Source organism: Hyla sarda, chromosome 7 (assembly GCF_029499605.1).
Source record: "Hyla sarda isolate aHylSar1 chromosome 7, aHylSar1.hap1, whole genome shotgun sequence".
In the NCBI taxonomy this organism is placed as follows: domain Eukaryota; kingdom Metazoa; phylum Chordata; class Amphibia; order Anura; family Hylidae; genus Hyla; species Hyla sarda.
Genome location: NC_079195.1, coordinates 61334633 through 61352537, shown reverse-complemented (window position 1 = coordinate 61352537; position 17905 = coordinate 61334633). Strand labels below are relative to the sequence as shown.

The following is a 17905-nucleotide window of genomic DNA, read 5'->3' as shown; positions in this document are numbered from 1 at the left end:
CTTTAAGGGTGTAATCTATAACTATTAACACATTACAAATGCTGTGATAGAAAAATATAACCCGATAACTCATACCAAATGTAAGGAACTCATACCAATCCAATCCAGTTTTCATTGGCATATAGCAGTACATGTTAAATGTTTACTGTAACCTGAAACAGCCTCTTAAGTATCCACACTTCACCCTTTGCCAAAGCTAATGTAAGGGAACAGAGTAAGGTGTAAGAAAAGAAGATTTTACTAGCAGAAAAATGTGTTTATACAGCATTAAACAATATTTCTTCTGCCGCAAAAAGCATATTTTACCATAATACAGGCAGCTATCATTATAGGAAGGAAAGGCACAGCATGACCTTCTTAAAACAGAGGATATTTACATAAAGAACAGCGAATATATATTAAAAAGAGAGATTTAATCTTTCTGTAAGCACAATGCATAAAGAAAACAAAAATACTGAGTCCGTGTAGACATTTCTGGCAAGAAACTACTTCTATTTCTAGAACAATGTATAATGTATGATAAGATTATAAGAAGATGACAAGGAGTTCCATGACTATAAAAAAAAGTCTGTGCTACATCTGTATGATGTGCTGGAATATCTGTATACCATTAGCTTAGTCTATATAGTAGTAATACAACTATAACAACTAAATATGCCTTAACACAAAGAAATGTGGTCCTTTAGCGGACCCAGTGCTGTCTACTCATACTAAGTATAGGCTGCAGACACATCACAGGTACTGCCCGTGACTAGATCAAGTGGTGGTCCTCCCTCAATCTTCCCCTTTGAATGATATGGTCAATGTTGTTTGGAGCATTTAAAGGGTTAAACAGGAGATCTGAGGTTCTGCTCTAAGACCAGGTCTTACCCTGATCACACCTGTACAGTTACTTATATACTTTCTTTATAAATTCCTTACATTATTCAATATCTCACCTTGCTGTCTATAGGGTTTCAGTGTTTATTACCAGTCTATAATAATCTGTGTATCTGACCTGGTCATGCGATGGACTTCTACTGATCAACACTATTAAGGGCCACAGGACTCCTGTGATTCCCCCTCATTGTTTATGCCAGCAGAGATGCTTGTCTGAACGAGTGGTTGTGCCTGGTACCTCAGCTCATATAGGACATGCTGCCATATAATGCCTGAAGAAATAATGAAGAGGACCCGAAACTTAAAAGGGTACTCCAGTGGAAAAACATTTGTTTTTTTTTTAAATCAACTGGTACCAGAAAGTGAAACAGATTTGTAAATTACTTCTATAAAAAAAAGAGGATATTCTTTGCTTTTTGAATTTCTTTTTTGTCTTGTCCACAGTGCTCTCTGCTGACACCTGATGCCCGTACCAGGAACTGTCCAGAGCAGGAGAAAATTCTCATAGCAAACCTATGCTACTCTAGACCGTTCCTGACACAGGCAGAGGTATCAGCAGAGAGCACTGTGGACAAAACAAAAAAGAAATTCAAAAAGCAAAGAATTTCCTCTGTAGCATACAGCTGCTAATAAGTACTGGAAGGATAAAGATTTTTTTAATAGAAGTCATTTACAAATCTGTTTAACTTTCTGGCACCAGTTCATAAAAAAAAAAAAAAAAATAGTATTCCACCGGAGTACCCCTTTAACCCTTTGAGGACCGATTTTGCACTTTTGTTTTTTCCTCCTCATCTTCTAAAAATCATAACGTTTTCAGTTTTCCACCTACAGACCTATTTGAGGGCTTGTTTTATGTGCTACCAATTTTACTTTGGAATGATATCAGTAATTTCACCACAAAATCTATGTCGAAACCAAACAAAAATTATTTGTGGGTCAAAATGGAAAAAAAAAACATTTTGCTTCCGTTTCTACGCAGTGCACTTTTTTGGTAAAAAATAAGACCTTATCTTTTTTCCGTTGGTTCAAATGGCTACAAGGATACCCAATTTGTGTAGGTTTTATTTTATTTTACGACTTAAAAAAAAATGATAACTAAATGCACCATAATTAGTATGTTTAAAATAGTCATATTCTGGCCCCTATAACTTTTATTTTTCCACATACAGGGCTATATGATGGCAAATTTTTTATGCCATGGTCTGTTATTTTTATCGGTGTAATTTTTGTTTTGATGGGACTATTTGATAGGTTTTCATTAGTTTTTTTCAGGGTATTCAAAATTACAAAAAAACACAAACTTTTGGACTTTGGAATTTTTTATACGCCATTGACCGTGTGGTTTATTGAACATTATATTTTTATAGTTCCAACATTTACGCACGCAGTGATACCACATATGTTTATTTTTATTATGTTTACATATTTTTTATATGGAAATTGGGAAAAAGGGGGTGATTAAAACTTTTAGTATGAAAGGGGTTAATTCACATTTATCAAATTTTTTTTTTTCATTTTTTACACCATTTTTTAGTCCCCATAGTCCCCATTGCATACACTGTTCAATGCTATGCCATAGCATAGCATTAATCAGTGTTATCTGCTGTAACATCTGCACTTCGGTCAAACACGCCGGCCGTGAGCACTCCTTGCTTGTGTCCCCTCTGGCGGCGGGGCTAAGATTTGCATTGCGGGACGCGCCCACCACTCAGCCCGTCACTCACCGTCCTCTGTGTCAGCTCCCTGGTGTCCCTGCAGCTCCGGCGCGTGCCTAAGCCTCCTAGGGTGCGCCAGAGCTCTTTCTCTTAAAGGGCCAGTACACAATTAATTAAAGTGCTTGCACCTGACCCCTGATCCATAAGTATCTGCTCCTCTCTGCTTTCCCTGCCAGATCTTTAGTAATCTATGCCATTGTGAAGTCCTGTGTTCCTGTGCTCCTGTTACTGTGTATCCGTTCCTACCTTCTACCATCTTGCCACGTCCTGCCAGTCACCTTAAGTGCCACGCAACCCCCCAAGCTACCTGTGTGGACGAATCGTGCCAGGGGTAGCGACCTGGGTGCCACCTGCCGAAGCAAAACCATCCCGCTTTGTGGTGGTCTGTGGTGAAAACCAGTGGCACCTTAGACTCCGCTCCCTGTCATGGCTCAAATCTCCATCCACACAGGCCCAGAGGATCCACCACCTGCCGTGATTCCTAACATCTGCGCTCGATTGCTCCAGCCTGGTGAGCCAGGTTGTAGCATCGCAGAGGAAACCGGACAGCAAGGAGGCAGGTAAGGGCCCTCCTGTCATCCTACAAGCTGATAGGGACACCGTGGTTTCACCGCGCAGATCCTAATCAGCCCGACTGAGCTGACAGGAATGTTGTTTCTCATTTTAGATGTGGCGATTAACTTTGATCGCCACGTCTAAGGGGTTAATTCCCGGCATCACCACGATTGGTGATGTCCAGCATTAGACATGGGTCCCGGCCATTGATAGCCGCCGGGACCACCGTGCTATGACGCGGGGTGAGCCCATGACCCCGCGTCATAACAGGGGAGCGTGTGCAGGGTGTACAGGTATGCCCTGCATCCTTAAGAGGTTAAAGGAACACCATGGCCCTTTCCTTGTCAAATTCTTTATATTGATCTTTCAGTGATTTTTAGACATGTACTATCCAATAACATTTTCTGACAACAGAACATTTGTGAAACATTTATTCGTGAAACATTTATTTGTGAAACATTTAACCACATTATTATGTATACTTGGAGTTCTTATACTTGGCCCATGCAGAAGTACTGTACATCTTATGTAGTGTTGCTCGCGAATATTCGCAATGCGAATTTCATTCGCGAATATCGCATATTCGCGAATTTGCGAATATTCGCGAATATAGCACTATATATTCGTAATTACGAATATTCGTTTTTTTTTATTTTTTTTTTTTTTATCAGAGTACACATCACAGTGATCATCCCTCTCTGCTTCCAGCTTGTGTGGTGTAAAGAAGGCTCTAATACTACTGTGTGAGACTTGCGTGCGAATTTTCCCACATGCGAAAATCAGCACATGCTAATTTTTGTTTATGCAAATTTTCGCATACGCAAATTTTCACATATGCGAAAATAAAACGCGAATAATACGAATATGTGAATTTAGCGAATATATGAGGAATATTTGTCCATATATTCGCGAATATTCGCAAATTCGAATATGGACTATGCCGCTCAACACTAATCTTATGTATACACAAAATTTTTAAGACCAGCCAATAACCCCATCACACTTGCTGTTGTTTTTTTTATAAAGCTCTTATGACACCACATTAGTGGTATCCATTTGCTGTATGCATCGGTAATTGTTGCGGCACATATGATAAATATCTATAGACCCCAATCATCCAACAGAGGCAAATGTATACATTTTTTGCCCACGTCAGATGTTTCTGTCATAGTTTGCATTTTTCTGCAGTTTTCTGGAAAAGAGCAGACATCTGCACTATTCCATGGAGCAGGATCCTGAAAAAAAAAAACTATAAACTACATAGCATTCATTTTAGCATGAAAGTCTATGTATGACAGATACTACAAATTATCACATATCATAGCTATATGAGAGATATATGTTAGAGGATCCTCCAAACTTTACCCAACGTATACCCCACACTACAAACATATAGTATGAAAGAGCCTCATTGCTTCTCTTAATTTCACTGCGTTATGTCCTATCAGACAATTAATGATCTTACTGTAGCAAAAAAGACATTTCAGCACAGAGCCTGTCCCATAGAAGAATTGTTCTTCATTGTAATTGGTGTTACTGCCTATGGCTGTGTTTGTAATTCCAATTCCTCCTGTTTTTAGCTGCGTCATCATTCATTGCCAAGACAATGCTCAACCCAGTCAGTAGGTGCCAATCACTACTAGCCAATGGCATACTGCCTTGACGTCCATGCCCTCCTGACTGTTTGATTTTACATTTGTTTGTGCATTCCCTGTCTGTCTTTTTGCTATGCTGTTGTAAGTTAACCAATTTGTGCCCTGACCTTTTTACAGACCTTTGTACTGTGGTTGTATTTTATTATCTTGACATCACTACACCTTGCATTTATCCAGTATAGGGACCGTTGTCCAGTTTGGTTTCTGTTGCTTAGAACAATTCATCACATAGGCTGGAAGAGAGGCTGTGGGTGAGTTCAGGGCTGCACTTATCTCTGCTTAACATGACATGTATTGTATCAAAGCATTAAAATACAGACATATCAGACCAAACCAACATCCATACAGATGTTACGAATGTTGCTCTGGCCAGATATGTCTGTATTTTAATGCTCTACTACAATAAAAAATAATTCTTGTATGGGACAAATTTTGTTTCAGTTTTGCTACAATTGAACATGTTGAACTTCTGCAGCTGAACAGAGCTTGCTCTGAATCCTAATATCAGCCATGTTATGACCATGCAATATTTTTGTCAATAGGATTCAAAAACACAAAATGGACAGGAGATCTAGACTTTTGGTGCTTCTTTGTCTTTCCTTCCATACCTGAGTCTTGGAAATTGCGCTATTAAGACAGTAATGCTGGACCTTCTTTACATGACCTACAAGAAGCCCGGCCATTACGTTTTCTCTCCCGGTAGTTATGCAAGCGTATAAAACTTTAATTGACTTGAATACGTTTATTGTAAGGATTAGAATTATGTCAAATGCTCACTGAAATATAAAGTGACATGGCATGTCTGCCCATCGGAGGCACAATAAGTAGAGAAAAGGCTTATCAGCTACAGACAATGGAACATGACCCGCACTCAGGACCAAGATGGCACAGACAAATCTGTGCACCCAAGTCACTCAATACACTGTAGTGGGACTGAAATGACTAACACAGCCAAAACACTAGTGGGACCATATACTGTCATATAAGATCCTATGTCAATACATTATTTTTGAGAATTTGTGCTCTTTCACCCGGACAGTAACCAGAATCACTTGTTATAGTACCTGTAAAATAGTTCTCCATTTGTCTGTAATATCAGTTTTATTAATATGTTACCGACTGCCCACTCCTCTATGAACTCCTACTCATGAATACTGAGCTCTGCAGTGATGTAACTCAAGGCCACTAAAGTTTCCCTTTAACCCCTTCTTTTCATTTTTTCTCTTACATTTTTCTTCTTCTCGCCTTCTTATCCGTATCATTTTTACTTTGCCATCGACATATCTATATGAGGGCTTATTTGTACAAGGTGTACTTTCTACTGGCAACTGTTATTTAACTGTATTATGCATTTTAAAATCAGAAAAAAATTATTTGTGGGTTAAAATTCAAAAACAGTACAAAATAGCACAATTCTGTGGGCAATTTTTTTCTGGGATCACCGTACAATAGCAATGACATTTCAACTTAATAACACAGCAATGTATATAGTTTTTGTTTTATATTTTTTTTTTTTAATTAAATTCATATTCTGACCCCTATAATGTTATTTTTCTGTCTTTGAGCTGTATCAGGGCCCAATTTTTTGGGTGAGTGCCATGAAATGGGGCGATAGGGAAATAGTGAGCCCTAACTGTCCCTACAACCGCTGTCCCTTCCTATTGCCCATCCGCCCTAAACGTCAGATCGACAACCACGAGGATGGACCCTATACTGCGTTAAAGTGCATGGGTGTAAGAGTCAAACAAAACGAAACAAACTGTACATGTCGGGAAACAAGTCAGTAACATAACAAAAATACTACAAAGCTACAAACAGATATACCAGTCAGGATATAGCATACAAACAAACAGTTCAAAAGCCGGGATCAAGATTAATGGCCGATATGATGATATGAACAAAACTAGATATAAGGATAAGTATACAGCAGACAAAGCCAGGAGATGCAGGGGGATGAACAGGTTAACTGAGTGTCTGAACTCTAAATGGATAAGGAAATCAAGAGCACTGTTCACACTGGACTCAGAAGAAAAAATACACTGGACACCCCACTCCAATCATGGAGGAACATCAATACTAAAGCCAAATAAGCTCCTATCTAGTAGGCACACTCCACAGTGTAAACAGGATACTAGCCTAGGAGGGAACAAAAATCCTAAATACAAGAAAATATGGGAACAGACACAAGACTAACTCCCTCCTGAATAGACGGATTAGCACAAGGCTCAGAACAGGATTCTATCCTAGAAGATCCAGGATCAAACAAGGGTCAAAACAGGACTGATAAAAGGAATACGGTGAATATGGTCTCAGGAAACACAAAGCATATGCATAACAAACAACACAAGAATACTAAAACCCGACAAAGGTACTAAAACAAGGCAAGCTAAAATCTAGATATCGGACAAGACAGATAACCATGGTTAAAACTCAGAATACATGTGCACAGACAGACATAGTGAACATAATCAAAATATGGTCAGAGTAACAGGTATAAATACCAGCCCAGAAGAGCATCTGAAGAGGCCTTATATACACTCCCAGTGCTGAAGGGCTTGAAGGTTAACTATATTCAACCCAGGGAGAATAAACACAGAAACTGTTCAGATATAAACATAATGTGTGAACAAGACCCATAGCAGAAAAAAGGCAAAATACAGATAAATGGACATTACAGTTAGAGATAAGCGAACTTACAGTAAATTCGATTCGTCACAAACTTCTCGGCTCGGCAGTTGATGACTTATCCAGCGTAAATTAGTTCAGCCTTCAGGTGCTCCGGTGGGCTGGAAAAGGTGGATACAGTGGAAAGAGTCTCCTAGGACTGTATCCACCTTTTCCAGCCCACCGGAGCACCGGAAAGCTGAACTAATTTATGCAGGAACTGCTGGGCCGAGAAGTTCGTGACGAATCGAATTTACTGTAAGTTCGCTCATCTCTAATTACAGTGAGCTGGAGTTTTTATTAGTATAATTTTGTTGTTAATTGGACTTTTTATTTAAGGTTTCTGGGAGGTATAGTGACAAAAAGAAACAGCAATACAGGAATTGAATTTTTTTGTCGAATAAATACTGCTAAATAGCAATACAAATTATGATATTTATTATTATTAGACTTATGCACAAGAAAATTTTTTCGTTTTGTTTCGTTTTTTATGTTTTGGATAAAATTTTCGGTTCGGTAATATTTTCGGTTTTGATTTTTCGGATACATTCGGTATTCGGGTGTTTGGTTTGATTTTTCGGATACATTCGGTATTCAGGTTTTTATTCTCTTTCGGATGCATTTGGTATTCGGGTACATTCGAGTAAATTTTTTTAAACAGGGGACCATTTTCGGGAGCGTGTGTGTGCAGGAAAAGAGGGAAGCTGCAGAGATCGGAACATTGGAAGACAGGTAAGATAATATAATTTTATGTGATTTAGTATTAAGATATAATGTAATGTTGAATGAATGAGTAAATGAATGAACGTTCTAAACATTCTAAACTGGCAATTATCCAATTAAGTCTGCGGTTTTATGAATGAAAAATCTTCCCACGGCAATTACTATGCATGTCATTGACCTACTAACCCATTTCTGAAAAAAGCGGAATTTGAAAATCAATTAAAAAGCTTTGCGCATGTTTGCCAAAGTGTGCCTCCAGCTGTTGCAAAACTGCAACACCCAGCATGCCCAGACAGCCTTTGGCTGTCAGGGCATGCTGGGTGGGTGTTGTAGTTTTGCAACACCTGGAGGCACCCTGGTAACACTAACAGTCAGAAACAGTGTGTAGCGCAACAGTGTTAGCGCAAGGACCAATAAAAAAATTAGAATGAATGCTTTACTATCGTTTACGGATAATGAATGCATTCGTTATTTACCGCATGCATTCGGTAAATAACGAATGCATTCGTTATTTTGCTATTCATATTATCGTGGCTATTCGGGAATGTTCAAAATATGTTTCCGTGCATTCGGATCGGTCCGAATGCCCGAAAACTGTAAAATTCGGTAAATTAGACATTCGTGTCGAAACGACTTGCACATGTCTACTTATTATTGTTATTATTATTTTCAGTAAAGATATTATTATTATTATTATTTTATAAGAATGGCATGGAGGGGGGGAGGGGAAATTGTATTTTCACTGGAAAGATTTTTATTTTTTTATTTTTTTAGGGTCCCTGCACAAAGAATCTTATACAGGCAAGAACAACATTATTACATTGCAGTTTAAAATCATTTTGGTGCTTGACTACATCATTACTGTCTGCCTATGGTGGGCTGTAATAGTAGATATTACATGACAGCCACAGTGGCTTTCGCAAGTCTCCGGTCTGACACGTCTCTATGAAGACCAATTTGAATCCTACAGCTCTGTCCACTGATGTATATCACATGACCAGAAGAGATTTACATTCTTTCATAGTGAATGTCGATTTTTATTGAATGATTGCAAGCATTGATCTTGTAAAAGATAAGGAACTGATAAAGAAAGTATGCTGAAAAATTGTCCAACTTTTCATAATGCAAATAAAATTATAATTATTTACAAAAAATGTAATTCCCCTTTAACCTAGGGATCTTGTGAGGGAGATAAAGTGCTTAGTGGACAGGGTCTGGTAATGGTATCCAGTACTAGAAAGGGTCCTTATCTTATTGTTTCCTAGGAGGGCATGTCACCTAACCCATTTTTTAGGCCATTGTATGTACATATAAACTGTTTAAACTCAAATATACACTTTTTGTATGTAACATATTGACCCTAGTAGCTATTTTATATTACGTTCCTCTTGTACAGTCCTTGTCTGTTCTGCTTCTAAGGTAAGGCCCGGGAGAGAGTAGAATGTTTTAATAACACAATCTGGCTTGCAGGAAAAGAAACAAAACCTGAAATAACTAAATCTTCACAAGAAAATGCTGACAGGATTTATGTGACTTCTACATAACTTTCTCTTCATTGTTTTGCTATATAAACTGGAAACAATGGAATAAAAATGTACGGCGAGAACGGAAGTTAAATAAGCTAAACAAAAACATCGAAAATATTTTAGGAAAGGTCTATTTGAGGACTGCATAGTTTTTGGCACACCATTACAAGAAAAAGGAAATAGGATTAATCATTTAATGACTGTCCTACTTATATCATACCAAGATATTGTTCAAGAAAAAGATTTGTTGTTATAAAGATGGCCCCCCATTGTTTTGTTTCTACTGTGACGTTCCTGTATGCGCTACTTCCCGGCGGCCCCTGCATTTTTAAAGTTAACGGCCGGGACATCCTTGTGTCCTGAAAACATTTTGGCGCTCATGGAGCGGGGACCCCCTGCGGGCACGGAGCAGGCGCTCCATGAGCACCAATGATGATCCGGCCCTAAACAAGGCTTTTACAAAAATCTGTGATTTTGCCTAAAAGGGGTACATTTTTCTTTTTTTTTTTTATCAATTGGTGCCAGAAAGTTAAACAGATTTGTAAATTACCGTATATACTCGAGTATAAGCCGACCCGAGTATAAGCCGAGACCCCTAATTTCAACCCAAAATCCCAGGAAAAGTTATTGACTCGAGTATAAGCCTAGGGTGGGAAATACCTCATCCCCCCCTGTCATCATCCAGACCCGTCATTAACATCCTCATCATCCCCTTGTCATCATCCCACACATCCCCCCTTCATCATCCCCTTGTCATCATCCCACACATCCCCTTATCATCCCACACATCCCCCCTTCATCATCCCCTTGTCATCATCCCACACATCCCCTTATCATCCCACACATCCCCCCTTCATCATCCCCTTGTCATCATCCCACACATCCCCCCTTCATCATCCCCTTGTCATCATCCCACACATCCCCTTATCCCACACATCCCCCCTTCATCATCCCCTTGTCATCATCCCACACATCCCCTTATCCCACACATCCCCCCTTCATCATCCCCTTGTCATCATCCCACACATCCCCCCTTCATCATCCCCTTGTCATCATCCCACACATCCCCTTATCATCCCACACATCCCCCCTTCATCATCCCCTTGTAATCATCCCACACCCCCCCCTTCATCATCCCCACCCCCCTTCATCATCCCCACACCCCCCCCCCCCCCTTCATCATCCTCTTCTCATCATTCGCCCTCAGTGGTCTTCAACCTGCGGACCTCCAGAGGTTTCAAAACTACAACTCCCAGCAAGCCCGGGCAGCCATCGGCTGTCCGGGCTTGCTGGGAGTTGTAGTTTTGAAACCTCCGGAGGTCCGCAGGTTGAAGACCACTGCGGCCTTCAACATGCGGACCTCCAGAGGTTTCAAAACTACAACTCCCAGCAAGCCCGGGCAGCCATCGGCTGCGGCCTTCAACATGCGGACCTCCAGAGGTTTCAAAACTACAACTCCCAGCAAGCCCGGGCAGCCATCGGCTGTCCGGGCTTGCTGGGAGTTGTAGTTTTGAAACCTCCGGAGGTCCGCAGGTTGAAGACCACTGCGGCCTTCAACATCATCCAGCCCCCTCTCACCCCCTTTAGTTCTGAGTACTCACCTCCGCTCGGCGCTGGTCCGGTCCTGCAGGGCTGTCCGGTAAGGAGGTGGTCCGGTGAGGAGGTGGTCCGGGCTGCTATCTTCACCGGGGGCGCCTCTTCTCCGCGCTTCCGGCCCGGAATAGAGCCGTTGCCTTGACAACGACGTATCTGCGTCATTGTCAAGGCAACGTGACTATTCTGAGGCCGGGCCCGAAGCGCTTAGAAGAGGCCTCCCCGGTGAAGATAGCAGCCCGGACCACCTCCTCACCGGACCACCTCCTTACCGGACAGCCCTGCAGGACCGGACCAGCGCCGAGCGGAGGTGAGTACTCAGAACTAAAGGGGGTGAGAGGGGGCTGGATGATGTTGAAGGCCGCAGTGGTCTTCAACCTGCGGACCTCCGGAGGTTTCAAAACTACAACTCCCAGCAAGCCCGGACAGCCGATGGCTGCCCGGGCTTGCTGGGAGTTGTAGTTTTGAAACCTCTGGAGGTCCGCAGGTTGAAGACCACTGCGGGTGGGGGAGTTCACTCGAGTATAAGCCGAGGGGGGTGTTTTCAGCACGAAAAATCGTGCTGAAAAACTCGGCCTATACTCGAGTATATACGGTACTTCTATTATAAAATAGTAATCCTTTCAATACTTATCGGCTGCTGTATAATACAGAGGAAGTTCATTTCTTTTTGAATTTATTTTCTGTCTGTCCACGGTGCCATCTGCTGACACCTTTGTCCATGTCAGGAACTGTCCAGAGCTGGAACAATTCCCCATAGAAAACCTCTCCTGCTCTAGACCGTTACTGACACAGACAGAGGTGTCAGCAGAGAGCACTGTGGACAGACAGAAAAGAAATTTAAAAAGAAAAGAACTTCCTATGTAGTATACAGCAGCTGATAAGTACGGGAAGGATTAAGATTTTTTAATAGAAGTAATGTACAAATCTGTTTAACCTTCTGGCACCAGTTGATTAAAAAAAACAAATAAAATTGCCATACATGCCTTAATAATTCCACCCCACCCTCCATGTTCCTCTTTAGGTAGGCTGTAGATAATCTGGCTAAGGCTCTTTATACGCTGCAACTTGCAGTGTTCGTCTAAGGTAAGTTAAGGGGATTCCCCAACATATATGTCCAAAGGATACCTCTGATAGATACCCCTTCATTGGTATCCCTACAGATAAATGGTCACATTTACAATAGAATAATGGCAGAAAAATTGACTGTTTACTCTGATGTATAAAGACCAATATTCAGAAGAGATAGAGATAAATTCTCCACTGAAGATCTGACCCATACTGAAAAAATAACAAAAAGGAACATACTGTAGTGTAAATGTATGAATTCAAAGACTAAAACAATCACCCATCTTACATTCCTCCAGAATATTTTACCACATGGTGGTAGTGAAGAAGATTTTGCTGAAGCCCCATACATAAAGTGCAGTCAAAAACTGGTGACCCCAGTCTAGGCAATGCTATTGTATGCATGAGCCCCAGCAGCTGCACAAATCTCTGTTTACTACATTGGATAAGTTTGGGGTCAGGGCTTCTTACCTCTCAGAGCAATTCCTAGACTAGATACAACTGAACCCACTTTCCAGTTGATAGTAGTACTTGCTATGTATGGGTTGGGCCCCTGAGGATCATGAAAAAGGGGATGGAAGGGAAGCAAAAACCAGGCCCTCTTGTCTTGTACGTAACCCAGCACCATAATAGTAAGCAAATGTAATTTTTTTGTTATTACCCCCTTCCACCTCTCTTTTCTGTACATACTTTAAGCACATTAAATAAACAGGGTCAGTATCACATTGCATCAAGAATGCCCCATTTGTGGTTCTAAAGTTTTTCAGCTTAACACAATGCAAAAAGAAACTCTACAATCAACAATTGGCTCCATAATATTTCTAACCACCATATAAACATGAAGAATACTTCACAGATATCAGACATGTATAGAAGAAATATAATTCTCACCGTGTTATCAAGCAACAGTCATGTATTACACTTTCTTCCACAAAGATCCCATGCTCCTCATTGCTCTTCACCAGTTGTCCATCATGAAGCCAGTTAATTCCACTGGTGCCCGGCACATAGGTTGCAGTACAATGAAATGGGAGGCGATCTCCATGAAAAACAATCTGCTTCTGTGACGGAATTATTTGGAACATGGGTAATTCTGGAGGCATTTCTGTATTTGGGGCAAATATACAATATTAATTGTGTTGATGATATATTTTAATACATGAAAAATACATACAATGCCTAGGTCAACCATTGAAGATGCACTACCTGTTTTTTTTAGAAAGTGTCCCACTTTCTATAGTGCCGCTTATTATAGTCATGTATAGTTCTTTTATAATTATTTATGTAAAAATGACCACTAGGTGGCTCTTACGTAATCTAAAATTATGCCATCTTCAACGCACTAATGAAGCGTCTCCCTTGGAAATATAGGCGCACTCTATACAGTATGTAATATACATACACATTTTTATTTGGTATCACTTTTTATTAATAGTCATAGATACCTATTGTGCTGTTTTCTCTTTTCTTAAAATAGTAAATCATATTGTGGGAAAGAGAAGTTAGGGCTCACAGCCTGTTTCACCTTGTGAACTTTATAAGAATGCTCCATTTTGTTATTAGACTGAACTTACATAAATTTTATAAACCATTTTCCAGACCATTAAATCCCTTAAGGATGATGTCATAAACAGATTATGGGAAGTGGACGTTGAAGTCTCCCAAACATCTGCTTTTCATTTTGTTGTTTTATATGTGATTTGTGACATTAATTCAAAACTATCTTCTCGTGATAATCTCCCCAACTCCCAGGGATAGCAGCATGCCGCTCCGAGCTCAAAATTCCTGTCCCCCAGGTAGATGGTAGAATTTTTAACACGCACAAAAGAAGTTCACAGTTTATTATTTTCTGCACAAGTTTCTTTATGTGATTGATATAGATACAAAAAGATTTTTCGAAGGCTTAGAGAATACCATAAAAAAGAGGCTCACATTGTGTACTAGTGTTGTTTTCTGGGGGTCAGTTATTAAGTTATTAAGCTGTGTCAATGATGCAGTTGCACAAATGTTGCATATTTTTGCATATAAATGGGGATTTTTTTGTTAAATGGGGCATTTATGCTGCCCATGCCAAAGGAGCATGAAGCTGGCATAAAGAAAGAATAGAAGGCGTCTCACACGGAGGGGGCATGCAGAGGCGGCTCTCCTGTGAGGCGAGCTAGGCAGCCACCTAAGGCCTCAAGCTGGGGGGGGGCCTCACAGCTGCCTAACTCGCTCTCTATGTGAGTGGCAATGCATACAATGTACGCATCGCCACTCTGCAGAACACGCCAGTGTACTGAAGAAAACTATGTCCCTGTAGCAGAATCTGACCCTCCGCACAGGGACACAGTTTTCTGTTTAACAGATCGCTTCTCTCACTACATATCTAGACTACTTACTGTATGAGTCACATACAAGTTTAGACTTATAGAATGAGTAAAGTGCACACAGTTTCTGTTTCTGTATCAGTTTTAACTGAAGGTCGGATTCTGATCAGACTCCGCGTCTTTTACAATATCATGCAGTTATGTATAGACTTTGTTTTCTGTTAAACTTTGGTTATTTTTATGGTTACCTAATGTATTTTTATCATAAACTTCTTGTCTGTGGAGAGGCCTCTTGGTTCTATCCAGTTGGTCACCCCATTATGAAGTAATTTTACTGCCATCTTATAAATGTCTGTGTTGAGTTGTGTTTACCCATACCCCATACTGCATCTGAGGAAGGGGTATTTCACACCCAGAAACGCGTAATGTATGTGGCACTGCAAATAAAGTATGTATTTTTGGTATTGAGAAGTTTATTAACAAGATTGTGTCAGGACATCTGAGGTTTTTCTACTTCCTTATATGTGCCCCATGAGAAATTTTGCGCAGCAACTGGGAAAACACATGCTTCGTAGCAGATTTAAAATGGCACAAAAATTGGCTTTCATGATAAATCCTCCCATCGTTTTAAATCAACTCAAGGTAACCGGCTGCTTCTGACCTTGATACTACTGATCCGTGAATTGTTGGAATATGGAAGGAATTCCTACACGGTTAATACAATATTTGTGTTCAACCCTTTGTATTAAAGCTGAAAGTCTCCACTTCGATCCCATATGGATGGTTTTGTTTTATCTCTATTGTGCTGATGTACACAGGCCAAATTATGACCCAACTGTATATCCACATAGACAAATATACTCTTTATATTCTCTGTGTTCTCACTCATAAAGAATGTTTGCAATAGTTCACCCTGGTCAGACTAATCTGATAAACCAGAAAAATAAACCAGAATTGTATTTTTTTTTACTTTTTTTTTCATAGTTCACTTGAATGCACTGGTCAATAGGACTTGCAGAACTCGGGGAATTGGACAGGGAACACATAGCAATAACATTTGCCGCAGTTAGATTTATTGCCCAGGAACCTGCAGCCTCTTTTTCAGGTCACATATACTGCATTAAATAATTCCTCTTAAAAATACAGGAAGCCATTAGCAACAATTATAATTAGAGATGAGCGAATTTTTGAAAAATTTGATTCAGCCAATTTGCAGAATTTTCATAAAAAGTTCAGTTGGATCCAAATTTATTTGCAGCAAATCGCTATTAAAAACAGCTATTTCTGGCCTACAGAGAGCCTCAATAGGGGTGTAAAACACTTTGCCTTGCCGTAACACGAATAGGGAGTGTGCTGTGCTAGTGAAATAATACTGTTATTCAGTATGACATGCAGATTAGAGGCGTCGCTATTAAAATCACTGTCGCAGAGTGGCACAATGACAGAACCTGGAGATGTCATCAGTATGAGGATACCATATAGTGGCTGAATGACACAGCATGGAGGTGGCGGCAGCATGAGGAGACCATATAGTGGCTGAATGATACAGCCTGGAGGTGGCGGAAGCAAGAGGAGACCATATAGTGGCTGAATGACACAGCGTGGAGTTGGCGTCAGGAAAAGGAGACCATATAGTGGCTGAATGACACAGCGTGGAGGTGGCGGCAGCATGAGGAGACCATACAGTGGCTGAATGACCCAGCCTGGAGGTGGCAACAGCCGAACAACACCATAGGGCCTCACAATTGAAAAGATTAAAGATATTTTTTAACAGTTAAATTGAAGATTTCAATTTAAAAAAGTTTTATTTTATTGTCCAGCAGCATGATGAGACCACATGATGGCCCGGTGATACAGCCTGGAGGTGGCAGCAGTAGGAGGAGACCATAATCTGGCAGAATGACACAGCCTTGAGTTGTCGGCAGCAAGTGGAGACCATATTGTGGCTGAATGACACAGCCTGGAGCTGGCATCAGCATGAGAAGAACATATGGCGGCAGAATGAGATAGCCTGGAGCTGGTATAAGCATGAGGAGAACATATGGTGGCAGTATGAGACAGCCTGGAGCTGGCATCAGCATGAGGAGAACATATGGTGGCAGTATGAGACAGCCTGGGGGTGGCATCAGCAGCATCGGGAGTCCTGAAAATGACCCCGTGACAGAGTGGGGTGTGGGTGGCAATACCAGTATCCGGTGACGAAGGTGGGTAAAAAAGTAGAACTTTGCATCAAATATGTGTCAGGATCAGAATAGTAGCTGAGGAAGGTAGGCAGAAGAAAACGGTCTCTTTTGCAAAAGTGTTAGTGAGCAAAAATATGTATTAAGGATATGCATTTCGTAAAATTAACTTTGAATAAAATTCTTAGGATAAAATATATGTTCCCAAATTATTATTTTTTTATTTAACAAAAGGAAAGGTGTGTAAAAAAAAAAAACATGTGCAACTTACACCACCAAGTATTTATGTGATGCAAAGACCTCTAAAAGGTGGAAGGGAACAATGTATGGTCCATTGTAACTGGTGGGTAAAAACTTCCCCTTTAAGGCCCTATTCTTGCACTATTAATTCCCTTCTTGGCAAGTGTTACTCGCCCTAAAAAGGGCGGCCCCACACAGGACCTCTCCCTATTTCCACCTACAAACACTGCCATTTCCTAGGGTTTTTAGGTGTAAATAGGGAGAGGTTCCTGTGCGGGGCCGCCATTTTTAAGACGAGTAACACTTTACTCGAAAAGGTGGAAGGGAACAACGTATTGGACATTGTAGCAGGTGGGGGTAAAAACTTCCCCTATAAGGCCCTTCTCTCACCTTATTAATTCCGGGTGGCCCCCCACAGGAAACTCTCCCTATTTCCACTTAAAAACCATGGGAAATGGCAGTGTTTGTAGGTGGAAATAGGGAGAGGTTCCTGTGTGGGGCTGCCCTTTTTAGGACGAGTGACACTTGTCAAAAAGAGAATTAATAATGCGATAGTAGGGCCTTACAGGGGAAGTTTTTACCCCCACCGGTTACAATGGACCATATGTTGTTCCCTTCCACCTTTTAGAGGTCTTTGCATCACATCAATACTTGGTGGTGTAGGTGGCACATGGTGTTTTTTGCACACCTTTCCTTTTCTTAGATATAAAAAAATTGGGGTCCATATATTTTATCATAAGAAAAGTTAAGTTTTAGCTAATGCATATCCTCAATATATACTTGTAGTATGATGCAGAG

The 17905-nt window shown here is 40.6% G+C and overlaps 1 protein-coding gene across 8 annotated transcripts in view; it reads right to left on the bottom strand.

Moving 5' to 3' along the window:
• ADGRA1 (adhesion G protein-coupled receptor A1) overlaps positions 1–17905 on the bottom strand; it is a 1152497-nt gene that overhangs the window by 768700 nt on the left and 365892 nt on the right. For all 8 annotated transcript variants that reach the window (XM_056529273.1, XM_056529272.1, XM_056529274.1 and 5 more), the window contains one exon: positions 13270–13483. In XM_056529273.1, the coding sequence (XP_056385248.1) occupies positions 13270–13483 (214 nt within the window). The remainder of the gene's footprint in view (positions 1–13269; positions 13484–17905) is intronic.